This window comes from Cyprinus carpio, chromosome A20 (assembly GCF_018340385.1).
Source record: "Cyprinus carpio isolate SPL01 chromosome A20, ASM1834038v1, whole genome shotgun sequence".
In the NCBI taxonomy this organism is placed as follows: domain Eukaryota; kingdom Metazoa; phylum Chordata; class Actinopteri; order Cypriniformes; family Cyprinidae; genus Cyprinus; species Cyprinus carpio.
Window position 1 is genome coordinate 6155268 of NC_056591.1, and position 19584 is coordinate 6174851.

Consider the following 19584-nt stretch of genomic DNA (forward strand, 5'->3'; position numbering starts at 1 on the left):
TATGTGTATTTATTTATTTATTTTTTACCGTGTTTTGGGTTCCTGAATAGCAAAATGCTCAGTGACACTCAAGAGACTGTAATTTCCGTATTTCACATTTCATAAATAGTCCAATCACTGTAATAAATCTTTCTTAAATGGATTAAACCAAAAGCTGAAAATATAAGATAAAAGCTGTTATTTTTCTCTTTGGACAGCAAAATTATGCCATGTCATCTGCCCTTTTTATTGAATGCATTTACTGTAAGCAGCTATATTTTATTGTATATTCTAGTACCATATATAGTAGGTTTTAATTAGCAGGGATCTGTTTCTCATTTCCTGCATGTCAAGTATATCTAGTGAAGGACAGTCAGGACCCCTGTGAGTCAGCAGACGTCAGCCGGTCCCCTCAGAGTCGCTATATTGATGCTCTCAGAAACCCCATTGCTTTCAATTAACCTTTCGCTTTAGACCACTGACGCAAATCCAAACAAGATGAGAGGATTTCTGAATGTTTCATCAAGGTTTGTTTGCAATAAAAACCCGACTGGGCAACTTGTAATGCTGATTAACCGCGTAGTTTGATGGTTATGTCAAAGATGACATGTTTTGGAAATTACTCCATTAAACAAGTCTTAATTTTCGGTCTTAATTTGGTAGATGATACACAAAGCTAGTTATTTTGAGCTACTTTTAGCGCTAACCATGTTATTTTCTCTCTCTTTATCTCTTTCTCACTGCAGTCTATTTATGTATTTGTACTGCTAGCCTTTTTTTGTTCTTGGTCTTTTAATAGTGCCATAAATTGTGTTTGTACAGACAGTCCTGAAGCTGCAGTGACCGAAAAGCACCATTTGAATGGAGAGACTGTCACTTGAACATTTCCTTCTACCCCAAGCTAAGTGAGACTATTTGACCATGACACCTAATTTGACTACTAAGAAAAATAAATGAATAAACAAAAAAACTAAAAAAATTTAATGAAAATAAATGTGATGCAAAGTTTAATGAATTATTAATTTTCCAAATAGTTATTATTATTATTATTATTATTATTATTATTAAGATGGAACATTGGACCGCTAAGAACAAATAAACTAAATAGTAATTAAAAAGGAATGTCCTAGAGAAAAATTTAATGAATGATTAATGAGATAAATATTATCTATTTATTTATTTATTGCTTGCTTATCCCTTCTTTCATTAATTTTAGTTTTTATTTGTTGTATTTTGTAATTGATTTATGTTTTTAAATTTATAATATTAATTATTTTTTCATTTTCCCTTTAGGACATTCCTTTTATTTAATTATTATTTTGTTTAGTTGTTCTCAGTGGTGAAATATTGAAAGTCAATAATAAATAATAATAAATAATAATTATTATATATAATATATATATATATATATATATATATATATATATATATAAAATATTATTTTATTCTTTTTTTTTGCAGTTATTAATTTATTGATTATTATAATTTTTTTTTGTTTTTTTTATGATGAGTAAACGTTTTTCTTTCTTGATTTGTATTTGCATATTTGCACAGGAAGTGAGGTCGAAAGCAGGAACAGGCTGGTGCAGAGGGATCCTGAAGCACATGCTGAAACATCAGTAAAAGTTCAGTCAGCGGTGTTGCATAACAGACTGAGTTAAGGACTCCAGTGGCCCGAGGGTTCTGTCAGACACAGAAGAGCCTCTTACACAGTGAAATGCTCAACAAATGTATAATTCATCAAAATATGAATATATAAATGATGTCGAGGGTGCAGAAAAAAAAAAAAAAAAAAAAGGAGAACACTATGCCATTTAAAAAGTAAAACTTCTGCCTTCTGCATTTCTTATTCACAACATAATGCAATATTTTGTTTTCCATTCTCTTGGAAGACCGCAAATGCATCTTTTCCTAGTTAGTCAGTGTTTATGCGTCTTTTGTTTTTGTCTTATAATAGACAAATTATATACACAGTCACACTTTGTCTTTAAAAATACCACAAACACTACGATAAAAGCCAGGAAACAAGTCAGCAGAGCATTGATGAGGTGCACTGATGTAAGAAAGGGTTATAAAATGCTCATTAAATTCACAGTTTATTATTTTGTATAACATTCTTTCTGCCTCTTCTGTAAATGGTAAACTCGGTTGCAGTCTTGTTGTTTTTTTTTTGTTTTTTTTTAACGCCTGCTTAATTTCAGACCCTAGGTTTGTCCTCGTCTGAAACGTGAGGGCATCTGATCTCCGCTGAGTGGTTTTGACGCTGATAGAAGCTGAAGTTGGAGACATATAAGAGGCTCTGAGAGTCCCTCACGTGACTGAGGAATGTCACAGCTGTGTGAGCCGTGTTTGTATTATTTAATCAGCCCACAAAACCTCAAGCTCCCGCTCTTTTCAATTCCTCTCTCTTTACAAAAAAGGGCTTGAGACTTGGCTTGAGTTCTAAAATGTTTTAAAAACAAGTTTTGAGTGGTCCAGCACCTACAAACTGATAAAAGTCATTTTAAATGTTGAATATTAGATTATTTAAATGTTATATTCATGTCATACATTAACAATTAGATTTTCTATAAGGTTACATTATTCATCAGTCATTTGTTAGTTGTCAACCATCTTGCATTGCAAACAAGTCAAACTATTAGACATTTAGGGGCTGTATAAAAATTGTGATGTAATCCACACGACTCCAGTCTTGTGAAGTAAAAGCTGCATGTTTGTAAGAAACAAATCCATCATTAAGCCATTTTAACTTCAAACTGTCGCTTCTAGTTCATAATTATTGCTTTATCCAGTGAAAAAGTCCCTCCCATGTTGTCTCACATCAAAATACACTTATTTATTTAGAACTATTTTAGACTGTAAACAGTTTGACCAGTGCATATTTCTCTCCTGATTCAGGCAAGATGACTTGTTCATTGGAGAAAACAATATCAAGAATGGATTACTCATATTTTAGAAGGAAGCAATGGTTTAAAGCATCTTGATCTTAAAAACACAGAGCTTTTCACTTCACGAGACATTAACTGATGTGGATTATTGTGATGTTTGTATCAGCTGTTTGGACTGACGGCACCCATTCACTGCAGAGGATCCATTGGTGAGTAAGTGATGTAATGCTGAATTTCTCCTAACCTGTTCGCATGAAGAAACAAACACATCTACATCTTGGATTACATTAAAGATTAAAAATCAGTGCTTTTTATGAAAAGTTAAACAATTAATAGCTACAAGACTGATTATTAGAAGAACTTGTGTGGCTTATCAACAAAAACGATTTTAATACATATTTAACATCATGTATTTATTGAACAGACAGCTGGGACATAAGTTGATTATGATCGCAAAATACAATAAAATAGTTTAAAAATACATCTTTTAAGAATGGCATTTAACAGGAGCCTTCAAATGAATGTTTAAACTATCAATTCAGCAAGAAATGTTTCGAGAATAGAAGGGAGTTCATGTCAAGATTCTTCAATTAAGCAGAATTTATATATTCTATAATCTAAATTCCCTCCCTTCAACTGCAGAAGCACAGCAGTGGATAAAGTGGCAAAAAGAATGATTATTTAACTGAATTTTGAATATTTCTATGCCCAAACATGCACACAAACACACAGTTCTTAGCTTTAATGTGTGCCCTCCGCCCAACCACTTGTCAAATACTTTCTTTGCCCCTAGGTGGACATATTATGCAGCTTCATTCCCAAATAGAAAGAGAGGCTTGGATGAAGATGATCCGAACTGACAACTTTGCTGAGAAGGGGCAACATTTTTTTTTCTTGAGGAGATGAAGGAGATGGGAAAAACCTACAATGACTCAACCTTCTGAGGTAGAGTTACATTAGCAGGGATGGGAGGGGGGGAGGGGTATTACACTCTATCATGCAATGTGCAATTTGTACATTTTGGAACAAACATTAGTAGCAATCTAAGGCACCCAGCAAACAATATTAAACTTGTTTTCATAAACATGACATGACAAGCACCAAATGACGGGATATTGATATTGTAGTATGTACGCAACTATGTGAAACTAGGATGTTAATACAATAACATATCGACATATTGCTTAGATTATATTTTCTATGTGCTAAAAGTAGCAACAACAAGCACATTTGACATTTCTAAGAAATGAATGGCCCATATGATCTATATGCAAAATAATTGAGTTTAGATTAGAAAACCGCTTTGATGACAGTTCAAGGTCATTAAAGGAAAAGCAGTGACCTTTTGATTAGTTGCTCTAAAATCGCATACAATGTTAGAATAGAACAAGCCACTGATGAGTCCACCTTAAGTATAGTTAAATAAAATTAAATATCCAGTTTCTAAAAATCTGTGATGTTATATTAAGTATTTCATATTATTATTTGCTATTATTGCTGTAAACTTTATTAATCAGCATTAAATTGCCTCATTTGAAAGATTTTATAAACACATTACCAACAAAATTGGCCTAAAACAATGTTTGTTGTTGGTTTCATTTTTAAAAATTGGCTTGGCTTGGTTAAAATAATTTTAGAAGCAGAGCAAGTTTTTATTTATATATATTGTAATTTGAGATTTCGAAAACAAACATTTTCATCCTTTGGAATAACGTGATGAATTGTGCACTATAAGACCAGAAGCATGTTTTAAGAAAGTAAATCAGGTCCTTTTACATTTCACGTCGACCTTAAAAGACAATCTGTGCACTCTTGGCTAAAGCGCTGAAGCTAATAGTTTTCATCTAAAGTGCAACTTCAAGTACAGTATAATCCTATTTAATTATATAATCCAATATTATTTAAAAACATAGATGATACAATAGCTACAATAATGCAAACAAATAATTATTCAGACAAACATGGTGATGGATTAAAATAATAGTGTATATAAAAACAGAAAATATAGATGAACAATACAACTCATTGTGAATGTGAGTTTGAGTGTGGAATGAAACGAAATCATATAGACCTTAGTCAGGTTAGATACCATATTGAATTTTACATGGATGAAAATGAGGCTGTGAGGAATATACTTAGTCTTTACAACTTTATAAAAGTTCTCGATATGTAATTTTCACAACTCAAAAATTTTCAAACTGTTATATATTTGCTGAAAGTTTTCCAAAAAAGTTTTTCCAATCGGCATGATGTTCAACAGCAATGCAATCCTATGAACGCACTGTACTTCTATCCCTTAAAGCCTTGTTTTCATAGAGTGCTGCAGAGATTACATATTTAGTAGGCCAAAACCTGCAAACATAGTGCATTTTAGCACTTCCGGTTCCATGGTTCTAAAGACAAAATTTTTATGAATAGGTTTTTTGATTAAATGTCTGAAATAAGGTGTGTGGTTTACACATTTTATTCTATAACACAAACTACATCAGTAATAACCCCTTGTAACCCCACAAAGCTATCCAGTGCGTTGTGATTGGCCGAATACCTCAAGCGTGTGATGGAAATGTTACGTCCCTTACCATACTGTGATGCCAAGCGTGCTGGCGCGATGAGACAACACCAATAAAACCCATTACAAACGAGGCATTGGTTGCTTCCAGTGGGGACATAATTACAGATTATAATGACTTATACTGTCTTTTTATGTGTTGTTGCTTTGCATTGCACATCGCGCTGCGTAAACATAAAACCATGTCTACTCTAACAACCGCTACTCTACACTGCTCAAAACTCATGTTTGAATCATCAGTGGCAAATTCTGTAAATATGAAAACGTACTTACAGGCTGTGAGTCAGAAGCGCCAGACTGTCCTTACAAAGTTGGAATTGCCCCACTTTATAGAAGCAACCTTCGTGCACAGCCTAACCAGGTTCAGGAAACAGTCCTCCATAAAATGCACTGCACACATCTGAATATTTGGATTGAACTGTTCTGGAACAGTGTTGTATTTCTAGTCGTGTCCTCTTTTGGAAGACCAAACAAAGTAGTTTCGCTTTCACAACAAAACAGTGTCTCCACGACATGGCAGCGGCGGCAACAGTGAGAATCAAAGTTACACTTCTTTCTTTGCGTGAACATTTGGGCAGTGTTATGCAAATCTTCCCACATCGTGACGTAGACATGTGGGGGCATGTTTAAACGAGGCGTTTTAGGAAGGCGTGGATGAGTCTTAACTTTTATAAAGAATATCTCTTTGGGTTTGAGACTCATGTGACCCCTTTAAATAAAGAAATCAGAAGCTTAATGGTGGTGACTGAGTATTTAGTTCAGTATTTATAGCCTATATTTAGCTTTTTACTTCTGGTGATGGAATTTAGGCTTCAAAATTCATAAAAGTTGTATTAGTTTACGAAGATTATCATGATGAACAAAACATTAAGGGAACCAGCTAAGCTTCGGGATGGCCTACAAAAATACAACATCACTGCAGCACTCTGTTCCCATCAGAAATTAAATACGGCACTTCTCTAACTAAAGTTTATACTAATCATTAGCAAAGTTCTCATACAAAATAATAGTTTTTTAAAATATTTTATTTCTTTACTAATTACTATTACCTCCTAAATCCTAAAAAGATAATAAAGTATTCACTGTAGAAACAGTTGCATCACAAAAACGATCTATTCAGCTCAAAACCAGAAGAGCCTGACACTTTGGGACTTGTTGGTTTTGAAAGACCTGCATTTACCCTTGAGCTCATTGAAGAGCTAGCAGTTTGCGTTTTGTCTTTTCTCGAAATCCTGAAAGTGTACCTCAATTAATACAGGCCTTTACCCTGCTTTTATTGCACGCTGCTACGTCTCCAGTCCTCAAGCAGCACCTGTCCCCCGTCTATCACTACATTACACATATATATTTGACTGACAGAGGATACAAGCAGCTTAGAAGCAGCGTTTTTTCAACCCCAAGTATAACAGTGGTTGGTTTCGTAAGGCTAAAGAGATTCACATGCAATACATCCTCCAGCCCTCTAGATGGAGCTGCGGCGTTTGGAGAGTCTTTGGTAATGTGCGGGGCAGAGCAGGCCCGTGTACACTGAACTGGTGGCCGAGTGCTCCTGCAAGGCACTGCACACACAGCCGTTTGAGTGAAGGGCGTCGGAAGTCTCGCTGTGCTCCATGTAGGTGTCTGAAGTGGACAGATCGTGAGAGATAATCATGGGAATTGAGTAGCGCATCTTCTCCTGGCTTTTGTACCAGAGACAAGAGCACATTGACTGGAAATGCAGCACTTCTGCATAGACGTTACATAACCCTTTCCCGGACCCTCCTCCATGGCCCGCAGTGGATGAAGATGGCGGGTCGGACATGCAATGGTTGGTTCCAGTGCCACCGGTCTGCCTGTTTCGGGACAGCAGTGTACGCTGTTCGGCGTCGCGACGTTCGTCCTCGGCATTCATGGTCATGAAACGCAGAACCACCAGGTTCAGGAAGGCGCCGATGACCGTGAGTCCCGTGAGGATGTACATGAAGCTAAACGCGACGTACTGGGGGTTGGTTTGTAATGCATTATCCTTCTGCAGGGCTACATAGTCCCCAAAACCAATGGTGGTGAGGGTTATGAAGCAGTAATAATATGCATGGAAGAAGCTCCAGTCCTCATAGCGGGAGAAAGCCACTGCTCCTACACACAAGGTGCTCATGCAGGAAATCAAGCCAATGCACACCATGTTGGCCATCGAGACCTCGGTATTCCGAAGGCCAAGACACTTTTTGAGACGGTGCAACAGGTACTTGACAAAGGTGTTGATGCGTTCACCCAGACTCTGGAACATCACCAGGGTGAGGGGGATCCCCAGGAGAGCGTAGAACATGCAGAACACCTTCCCACCATCCGTGCTGGGGGCCGCGTGACCATATCCTAGAAAATATAATGGACGTAATTCATGATTTTTAGGGTTGTCAATAATCAATCTCATAAGTTATGCAATATAACGAAGTCTGTACACAGGACATTAACAAAGGGCAGAGAGGCTGAAGGCCGACACAAAGAGGAGAAAATACTGTACAGGCAGAGCAAGCTCACTGTTCACAATGTACAAAATATAGGAAGAAAAATATAAAAACATTTTTAATATCAATCAAGGTTGGGGCTTGGGGTGGGGGGTTCGTCCCCCTTGGCTGAAATTGCGGCCTGGACCGAAAGGGCACTTAGTTTACAGCGGTAACCAAGGAAATGCTATATCGCTGCTGATCCATAAACGCCACCTGCTGTCAGAGAGTGAATTTACATTTTCATTCCATCTGTCTGCTGTTTTTGTTTTGTGCAGGTGTCTTATGTAGCATAATTTCACAAATCTAGAGTCAGAGCATTCTGTTTTTGCAGAATTGAAATTATAAATTCTAATACAAAAAATGAAAAACAGCTGCTCATGCTGCTCATTTTAACAACAAACAAATTTGCTTAAAGAAAAAAATCGGCAAAAGTATCATGATCAGTCCATCACTGATAATCTGTCTTGTATTCTAACAAATCTATCATTAAGGGGTTTTAATTTTAATCCATTGTTTCTGGCCAAAATACAGGTCCATAATTCATTATAAACGCTTCTTCCAATGAACAAGTCCCACGTTTTCCTCTCACATCAAAATCCACCACCATATTTGTTTAAAACTGTTTTGAACTTGTTTTCACTAGTAAACAGTTCTCGATCTGTGCATATTTTGCTCCAGATTCAGAAGAGATGAAATTTCACTGGAAAAGGCAATATAATGGATAGAGGCCTCAAGCAACAGAAGTTAAAAAAACATCTTAAGGATTCATTTGTTTCTTACAAACACACAGGGTTTCACTTCACAAGACATTAACTGATGGACCGGAGTCATGTCAGTTACTTTATTATGATTTTATCAGCAGTTTGGACAAGTGACGTAATGCTAAATTTCTCCAAATCTGTTCTGATGAAGAAACAAACTCATCTACATCTTGGATGACCTGAGGCAGAGTAAATTTTCAGCAAATATTCATTATTGACTGAACTATTCCTTTAAATGATGTGCGTGATCTGCTCCACAGGATTCCAGTTCAAATTTCAAAATCTTGTTTGCTAAAATATTCCCATTTGCGATGAAAGGTGACTGTAAGTGCAACAATATCCCTACTATCCCTGCATCTGTTGAGTTTTTTTAAAATTCAGATTCATCTTGCTTGATCATTTTGAGTTTAAGTGTGACTGTATGTGTAATATTATTGCTTCTATTCAGTTTTAATTATTTCTTTGAGAGCGGCTAGAAGCAGCAGTATATACTGCTGTTTAGACTCAGTGTCTCAGTCTCTCTATCCTTCAAGTGACGTGACATTAGCCAAGCAGACCCATATCAGAATTATTTGCATTTAACCCATCCGAAGTGAGAGCAGGAACACACACACAACTGTGAACACACACCCCGGAGCAGTGGCAGCCATTTATGGTGCGGCGCCCGGGGAGCAGTTGGGGGTTCGATGCCTTGCTCAGGGCACCTAAGTCGTGGTATTGAAGTTGGAGAGAGAACTGTACATGCACTCCCCCCACCCACATGCCGGCCCGAGACTCGAACTCACAACCCTTCGATTGGGAGTCCGACTCTCTAACCATTAGGCCACGCTTTAAATTTTATTTTCATGTCTCTGCTTCTCTCTATCCCTTTTTTTCTGAATTATTATCATCAAATGTGCTGCAGTCAGTGCAAATCCATTCAGTAGTTGAACACATATTATAAGGGGCTGGGGATTAAATACTTAGAGAAGGTGTGAGAGAGTCGGAGGAACGGATGGTGTGAAATTAAGAATTAAAGATGTTTGCCACTGGTTAAATAACAATATAACCCATATTAAGGGACAAACATAATGGCTGATAATAATAAATATAAGGAACAAAATGTAATATATATATGTACCTAAGTGTGTGTGGGGGTGTTTGCATGTGTTTGTTAAAGGCAGATCAAAGGATTATCTGGGATGCATCCACCTTTATTAGAATTACATCACTGTCAACTCACCAGTCCCACGCTGAGGATTAATGAAATTATTAATAACCAAATTATCTATGGCACATATAAAAATGCTTTATAGGACCCTCTACAGATGTTCCAGAATATATGAAGAAATAAAATAAAAAAAAAACATGTTTATTTATGTATATGAACATTTTTATATTTGTGTGTGTGTGTGTGTACATGTGCTGAGCTGTTAGGTTTAGTAGGCTATATGTAACTGTAGCAGTGTTTGGGGTCTGGTCAGATGTCCCGCTCCTGTCACTTTTAATCATTCACATCTTGTTGAAAATCGAGATGGCAAACCAGTGTTGCAGAGTCATGTGATTATATAATGCTATTTGGTTTTCTCTTTTACGCAAGACAGCACTCGGTTACTTGATAATAAATGTCAGATTCCCTTCTTTGACATAGTAGTACTATAATTTTTATTATTTTTAAATACATTTACATAAATAAAGGGCTCTTATACTCACCAAGGCTGCATTTATTTTTATATCTATTATTTCTATCTTATATATTTATTTTTATTATTTTATATCTTCAGTGTCAAATAATCATTTAGAAATCATCCTAATATACTGATCTGGCATTTAAGAAACATTTATTATTGTTATCATTGTTGAAAACAAGTTGTGTTGCTTAGTATTTTTTGTGGAAAAGTCATGGCCAACAGATTTGGCAGTGACATAAATTTTGTGTTTTGCAAAGTTTGCTGCTTCAGCTGTTGTGGTGTTCATTCACATTGTTTCTAGATTTTTGTGTATTATTGTGTAGAGTGATCAGATGCACTTTAAATAATTGCTAAAAGCTTCATTGACCAAAAAAATGAACTTTCCACACACACACACACACACACACACACACACACACAAAGAAAAAAATCACTGTTTTTTGATCCTGACACAAAATGACCAGCTAACATTAATTGACTAACCATATCAGTAGCACATGTGAAAGTGTGAATTAGTACTAGTCATTAATTAGATTGTAAGAGCAGACTGATTGCTATAAAAGGAGGGAAGAAGTGCTTCCAGTTATTGTGTTCTTGTTAGCAATGGTTAATTTCAAAGAAACACGTGCAGCCATCATCGCTTTGCATCAAAATGGCCTCAAATGCAAGGAAATTTCTACAAAATTGTTATTGCACCTGAAAGAACCATTTACCGGATTATCAAGTACTTCAAGGAGAGAGGTTCCACTGCAATGAAGAAGTCTTCAGGATATCCCAGAGTGTCCAGCAAGCTCCAGGACCGTCTCCTCCTGAGGAGTCAGCTACAGAATCATGTCTCCAGCAGTGCAGAGCTTGCTCAGGAATGACAGCAGGTTGGTGTGAGAGCATCTGCACGCACAGTGAGTCTAAGACTTTTGGACAACGGCCTGGAGTCAAGAAGGACAGCAAAGAAGCCGCTTCTCTCCAAGAAAAACGTCAAGGACAGACTGAAATTCTGCAGGAATTACAAGGATTGGACAGCAGAAGACTGGTGCAACGTTATTTTTCTCTGATGAAGCTCCATTCCGACTGTTTGGGACATCTAGAAAATCGATTGTTCAGAGAAGAAAAGGTGAACGCTACCATGAGTCCTGTGTTGTGCCAACAGGAAAGCATCCCGAAACCATCCATGTGTGGGGTTGCTTTTCAACCAAGGGAGTGGACTCTCTCATAATTCTGCCCCAAGACACTGCCATGAATAAAGAATGGTATCAAAACATTCTGCAAGAGCAACTTCTTCCAATGATCCATGAGCAATTTGGTGATCTGTGCATTTTCCAGCATGGAGCACCATGTCACAAAGCAAGAGTGATAAAGTGGCTTGAAGATCATTACATTGAAATTTTGGATGCATGGCCAGGCAACTCCCCAGATCTCAATCCCATAGAGAACCTGTGGTCAGTCCTCAAAAGGCAAGTGGACAAGCAGAAGCACACAGATTGTGATCAACTCCGAGAACTAATAAAGCAAGAATGGATCGTCATCAGTCAGGATTTGGCCCAGGAGCTAATATCTAGCATGCCAGAGCCAATTGCAGAGGTTATGAAGAGCAAGTGTCAACACTGTAAATATTGACTCGTTGTGTTTTTTTTTTTGTTTTTTTTGCCAATAAAAGCCTTTATTGGGGAAGTTGTGGCCTAATGGTTAGAGAGTCGGACTCGCAAACCAAAGGTTGTGAGTTCGAGTCTCGGGCCGGCAGGAATTGTAGGTGGGGGGAGTGAATGTGCAGCGCTCTCTCCACCCTCAATACCACGACTGAGGTGCCCTTGAGCAAGGCACCGAACCCCAAACTGCTCCCCGGGCGCCGCAGCATAAATGGCTGCCCACTGCTCCGGGTGTGTGTTCACGGTGTGTGTGTGCACTTTGGATGGGTTAAAAGCAGAGCACGAATTCCGAGTATGGGTTACCATACTTGGCTGTATGTCACGTCACTAAAAAATGTATATGCTTATCATTGTTTTTCAGTATACCATAGAAACATGGAAAAAATATCTACAAATACTAAAGCAGCAAACTTAAAAAAAAAAAACACACAATTTGTCACTGCCCAAACTTTCGGCCATGACTGTATATTGTGCATGTCTTCCAACTTATCCAATTCATGCCCTTTTCCAAATGTCCTACACGGAAGAAGAAGAAAAAAAAAATTCACTCAGAAATTGCTAGTAAATTCCACAAACAATTACAAATTAATGGCAGGTAACACTAAATTAAACATGAAATTAAGGAGATATATTAAAACTGTATTTTTTTGTAAAACATACTCCAATATATATTTTATAATTTTAACAGTGTATGCTTTATTTTATTCTGACTAAAACATGTTGACATAAATATAAGATATAATATAATGCATATTATATTGTCACTGGGGCAGTACCCTTTAAAAAAGGTACATTTTAGTACCCAAATTTTACATATACCTTAATGATACTTATTTGTACCTTTCGAAAAGATACATCCCAGTGACAGCTTTTATACACTTTTTTTTTCTTTCTCCGTCATCAAGTTAAGTCAGGCTTATTTATATTGTACTTTATCCAATACAGCAGCTTTACAGAGTGTTATATACAGTAACTCTATATAGAGTTAATGGGTAATATAAGATCATAGCTTTGTTTGGATGCAGAAACGGGTCTTTCATGATGACTGATGGTAACTGTCCATGCAAAGCACCAGTGATGCTGTCACTACTGGGCAACCTGCCATTTGTCACCCTGGATGAACATGTATCCACATATAGTAAGCATAATTTAGCTGCACAAAGTCATGCTAACAACATCCAAAGGCCATTTGCTTAAATATCTGTTTCTCAGTTATCCAGCCAGTTTGTGGAGTAGATAAGATTTCCTCAACATTTCATTCTATCTTCATTCATGCATTAATTTATGCATGCATTAACCCTATCACTATTTAAATATTGAGCATTCTGTGAGCTCTGTGGGAACATCTGTGGGACAACGGCATAATGCAAACAATTTTGGATGAAATATCGATGGATTTGACTGTGGGTAAAACTAAATTAGTTGTAAAATTTTTATCTTGCCATGTAGATACACCGGATTCTGTACATAATATCAGGAAATAATGATTTTTCTGTTAGTTTTAGGGCAGGATATGCGGTGCATTGCATGTTGTAATCTCTGTATAACTTCCTTTATAAAAAGGTCTGTTCAGCTGGCTGGGTGACTTTTTTGGTAAAGTGCCATATTAAATAAATAAATAAAATTAAAAATTCAAATACTGCAAATATAAGGCAGTGATAGTACCTACACTATCCTTTTGAAACATTGGCTGGGACATTAAAGCTGTCAAGCTGATCAACAGATTCTCTATGTGAAAAGTCGTCTGAAATGTATAAAGTGCAAAAAGCCAAAGATTCCGACTGATGTATGACCTGCTGCTCTGCTGGCCAGGAGGCTATTTGTTTTTTCAGTTCACATTCTTTCCATTCAAAACACTCCTTCCCTGCAGAGGAGGACAGAAGAGGTGCTCATGTCCTGCTGCACTGTCGCCGGACCCTGGAACTCGATTGATCCCACATCTTTCACAACGCTCACAAAGTTTTTCTAGTGTTTTGAAATTAAAATTCACCCAAAATCCATGCTGAGCAATTTATATTTTCTTTCATCAAATTGTCAATAGTTCTGCCATTGATATTAGGAATGTGTAAAACAGTATTTTCAAATTAATCAAAAATGACTATCAGGCTCTCTGGAGAAAAAAAAAAAAAAAAAAACACCTCTACCCAAATTTTCCCAAAAACTTAACTATACTGAAATGAACACGAATGGCCGTAAAACTAACAACTTTTATTCCTTTTACACAAATTATGGTTACAGGGACAGAGTATTAATTAATAAAGACTTATTTTCACACAGTTCCTTGCACAATACTATGTGACCTCAAAACATTTTTACCAGTGCATGCTTTGTAAACTGACACAGATTTTGACGTTTGCATCACATGACCAGTTCCATATGTATGGCTTATCTGATTTGGTAAACTTGCTCGGTGGCTCACCTGGTACAGCACTGCACTTGTGATGCACAAGTCCACAGTGAAACATGAATTATAATAAAAGCAAATGCATTTTTACTTCATTTTTGCTTTTTATGACACTATCATTTTGGTTCAAGGTAGGAATTAGTGAAGGCATACATTATTTTCAAACATGCCACTCAAATCATTTCACTCACGCACAACAACCAACATAATAAAATGTTGCCAGATTCACATTCATCTCTTTCGGAGAAAATGTAACACTTTTAATGCCACTCACTGGGCATTTCACTGTGAAAGTGTCATGAAACCTGCAAGAAGCAACATAATATCATTTTGCAGAAATGTTGCCACAGGCATGTTTTTTAATTACCTTGGGTTGTATTATGTTACACACAGGCTAATAGTACACCTCACTCACTAATTAACTGGATGTTGGATGACTAATTCATTAGCTGACCTTAACTGGGAAGTTCAATGACGATAATACTAATACTACTAATAAAAATCTCTCTCCATTTCTACTAATTTTAAGTTAGTAGAAATAATATCCCATAATATTCAAAGTAAAATGCATGTAGAATTTTTTTTAATTATCTTTTTTAGCTATAGCTTTATCTTCGGGTGAGTCACTTGTTATAAAATCTTCCCATCTTTAAATCAACCGATCTGGTCACCATGCAAATTAACTTAACTGTAAGGATGTAAGGAAGGAAGATAGTATTGATTAACCCCTCATCTAGATATTCGGGCGTACGCATCTGCCTCAATATCTATGCTGGTTACGGTCCTGCTTGGTAATACAGAACTGTGGGCTGATAATTACAGCACAAACTTCCACTAGACTAATGGATCAGGTTAGCTGAGTGCACTAAGCTGATACCACAGACCGCAGATAGTAAACAGTTCCTTGTTTACAGAGTGTCCTGCATTGACAATAAGGTGCTGGCAGGCTGGTTGCTTAACTGATGATTAGATTACTCATGGCAAGTGTACACAGTAACCTGATCTATAGCAGACACATGAAACAGACCTGACCATGGATGTGTCTGATAAGAGGAAACTCAGCACACATGACAATGGAAAAATTAATTAAATTGAGTTTTTGTGAATGCTAAAATGCGGTTGAGATTTTAATATGATTTACAGTCCATTACATAATGATCCGAGTTTAGTCTATAAGAACTTTTATATAGTATGGAACAGACTTAACATGCAAACTTAATGTTTTTTGGAAACATAATTGTATGTTAATTGCAATTTAATAAAACTTTATTATAGTTTAAATTTATATTAAATGCAAGTAGTTTACGAATTTACGATAAGAGTGCTTTTGACCCACCTGCATAATACTTAAGTGCATCTTAAGTGCACGGCTAAGGTTTACTACCAAAGCAGTTTTAACACAGCTGAAATTGTAACCAAGTACATTAGTGTGTTTGTCAGTGCATCAAAATGAATGTACTTCTTTACAAACATTATTAAAACCTATTGATTTAAAGTGTACTTTAAAATAAAACTTTTACATTTGACATTGTCACAAAGTGCACTCTTTTAAGTATACTTAAGTGGCATTTTATTGCATTAATATTATAATAGCAAGTACAGTTTTTTAAATATAGGCCTACTTTTAAGATTTGAAGTAGGCCCACATTACAAGTACACATTCAAAACATTTAGTCACAAGCGGTATTATTATTTTAAAGACAAAGAAGATATAAAAATGATGTATGTATTATATATTAATACAAAAATGTATTATAAATGCATAAGGGAAAGTATTGTTGGTGCTCTAACTGGTCCCTGTTTGTTTGCTTCTTTGTTTGTTTATAATTACCTTTAAGCTTTTTTCCCATATATATATATATATATATATATATATATATATATATATATATATATATATATATATATATATATGGGAAGACTACATAACATTTTGTGCTTTTTATAGTATATGCATTTTATATATAGAAATATAGATATATATATATATATATATATATATATATATATATATATATATATATATATATATATATATATAATGCATATACTATAAAAAGCACAAAATTTTATGTAGTCTCTCAGTTGATATGAAGCCATAAATAAGCAACTATAATATTACACAAGAACAACAAATAAATGTTTGATGTCATTTTAGATTAAGCACAGCAGGTCACACTGCAGGACATTGCTGTCACTGCTCGACATGTCATGTCAACTCCATATTTCCTATTGCCGAGACAATGAAGCAGAAAGACACGGACAGATGAAGGCTGGTCACTGAACATGGTCTGTTGGACTTTGGATGAATTAAAAGACCTTGTACAACCCTGCTCTGTCGGCTAAGTGTCTGATTCTTCAAGAGCTGTCCAGTGTCACACACAGAGTACACTGCCAAGCTAAACCAAAGCCCACAGATGTCTCAACATCTCTAGGAAGTCTGGCTTTTTGTGAAGGTTGTGTAAGTTTAAGTACACATAAGCTATCTGTGTCCCTGCTGGACAATCCAGTTTGAGCTGGTCGCAGTGTTTTGGAACATAGTAAGAGGACGTGTTCTGGCTGGTCTTTAAGATGGTCATTAACAATCAGCCCCCTTAAGCTATAGGCCGAGTATGAGGAGATTGTAGATGATTTGCTGCTGGTCCACAATGGTCAACCAGCTTTAAACAGCTAATAGCCAACTAATGATCATGTTAGTTCAGCCAATGTCTCGACTGGACCAAATGTCACTCTAGACCTGCTAATGACCAATTTAGAGCGACTAACAGACAATTTGACCCAGCTAATGACCATCTTAGACTAGCTAGAAGAAATAAGTTGGTATGTTCCAAACACAGCTACCATTTTAAACTGGGTTTTCTATTATTTAAACACTCCCAACATGATTTACAAGGCTAATACTCATCAGGAAATAAATTAATTTAGGCCTACATTTGGATTAATTAAGCGTTCGAAATAAAAAAATAATATAATAATAATAATAAAAACACATGCTATGCATTTTATTGTCCAAATTACGCTCACGGATCCCGCAGATCAGTGGGCGACCAATAACAAATTTATGATTTATTATATTCATATTCGGACAGTCTCGTATGACGAACTTGAACAAAACGGCAGCAATTAAAAAGTTTGATGAAAAACAAGATGCGGACATGAGATCTGAATGTCTGACATACCTATAGTGGTAATGACCGTGATGGCGAAGTAAAAGGAGCCAGCGAACCTCCACTGGACCCCAGCCTTGTGCGGCTTCAGCTGCAGCACGACCCGCTCCAGCTCGTCAAAATGCACTTTGCTCAAGTTATACTTGTCCATGAGCTCTCGCTTCCGATCGTCCAGGACTTTCTTTTGGGTGATCTCCATCTTGGACTCTAAAGCGTCAAAAACAGCCGCTCCGACAAGCAAATAAGTGAAAGTGCAGATGATTAACACGAGGGTCCTGATGTTTTGTCTCTTCATGGTCAGAGCGAATGAAATGAGCAGCAAACTTTGAGGAGTGATGGTGATGAGGAAGCACCGGGCTGTTTCATTGCGACGGGGCTCACTGAGCTGTTCCTTCAGCACCACGGGCGCACATGTGCCTGTTGAGTCAACACATCTCAGCCGTGTTTCATCCTCATAACCTCCCATTGGTACAGACCTGACAGTTCATTTACACACAGATTTTAAAGGGAGCTAAACGTATTATCTATAATAACCTCATTTTATTTAGGTTGGGTTCAGCAAACATCTAGAAAAGTGGGACAAATGAGAGCAATGAAATGTAACAATGGTTCATAAATAAAATTGCATGGCATCACCATAGTGGAGGCGATCAAGCTTCAACATCTAAATGACAAGTACATTAAAAAATGCATTTTTGAAAAAGTGAATTTCATTATAAGATATTTTAATTATAATATATATATATATATATATATATATATATATATATATATATATATATATATATATATATATATATATATAAAGATATTTCATATTTTACTAACATGTTAGATGGAGTTACCTTAAAGAACTATCTGTATACCTGATTTAGCCATAAAAATCTGTTAAACTGGTACAACTTGTTGTATACAGGCTGGTTCAGTGAAGACAAACAATATTTTTGAGTTAAATAACACCTGTATGAATTTTTTTCCAAACTTGTTTGATTTTTGTTCTTATACTAAACACAAGAGAATATATTTTGAAGAATGTGGATAACCACCATTGATTTCCATTGTATTTTTTTGAATACTATGGAAGTCAATGGCTGCCAACTGTTTGTTCACCAACATTCTTCAAAATACCATGTTATGTTCAACAGAAGGAAGATAGTTATACAGGTTTGGAACATCTATCCTGGATCTTATCCTACAGAGTCTGGATGTTTGTGATATCTATTGTAGCTATACTATAGCACATGTCTGAAAGTGATTTTACATGGTTTCTAGTTACTACTGGTCCAAGCTGATTTAGATAATGGATTAGCTGGACTGTCAGGTTGTGGGGCTGAAACCAAGCTGGTAGACCTTAATTAAGTTGGTTAAAGCAGTTAGTCCACCTTTCACCACCTTTCACTTTTAATAGAAGATTTATGATATGTTTTGTAGTATTTCACATACTTTTAAAAACAGCCTCGCTTAACTTATGATCTGTCCCACACAATATTTTAAGTGAAAGGCAGTGCCTAAGCATGCTCAAATGTCCATATCACATTAAGATTACATAAAATTTTGTCAAATCTTCCAAATCTGTCCTAATTTTGCAGACCACACCGTATCATTTTAAAAATTACACTATAAACATTCAATTGATGTTGATCAATAACTGAGCTTAATGTAATGACCTCTCTCTGTATTGTTCATTCCCCCTTCATTTCCTGAAGGATGCGGTAAGTGAGACTAAATGAATTAGGAACGTGATACTGTCAGCTCAGATAATCAGCCTCGCTGGCTCTGCCCAGATGCAGACAACAGATACCACAGTTATCCCACAATAACGAGCAGCAAAAAACTGCCATCTTCATTTGGATAGTAATACAGCTGGTAACCGGCTAATAAAACTGGTAATAGGCAAAAAAAAAACAGGTAGCCTATTTTATTCATCATTTTATGGTTTATGTTGATCCAAAAACCATTTCTCGTTTCTTATACTGAGGTCATATAATAATGACTGAAAATTAAATACAGATTGTGA

At 36.2% G+C, this 19584-nt stretch overlaps 1 protein-coding gene across 1 annotated transcript; it reads right to left on the bottom strand.

Moving 5' to 3' along the window:
• Nucleotides 1-6135: 6135 nt before the first annotated feature.
• LOC109081319 (potassium channel subfamily K member 3-like) lies at nucleotides 6136-17997 on the bottom strand. The gene is made up of 2 exons (XM_019096304.2): nucleotides 17580-17997; nucleotides 6136-7788 (listed from the first exon to the last, which is right to left on the bottom strand). Exons 1-2 carry the CDS (start codon nucleotides 17860-17862, stop codon nucleotides 6899-6901), a joined length of 1173 nt encoding a protein of 390 aa, XP_018951849.1. The 5' UTR covers nucleotides 17863-17997; the 3' UTR covers nucleotides 6136-6898.
• Between the last annotated feature and the right edge of the window lie 1587 nt (nucleotides 17998-19584).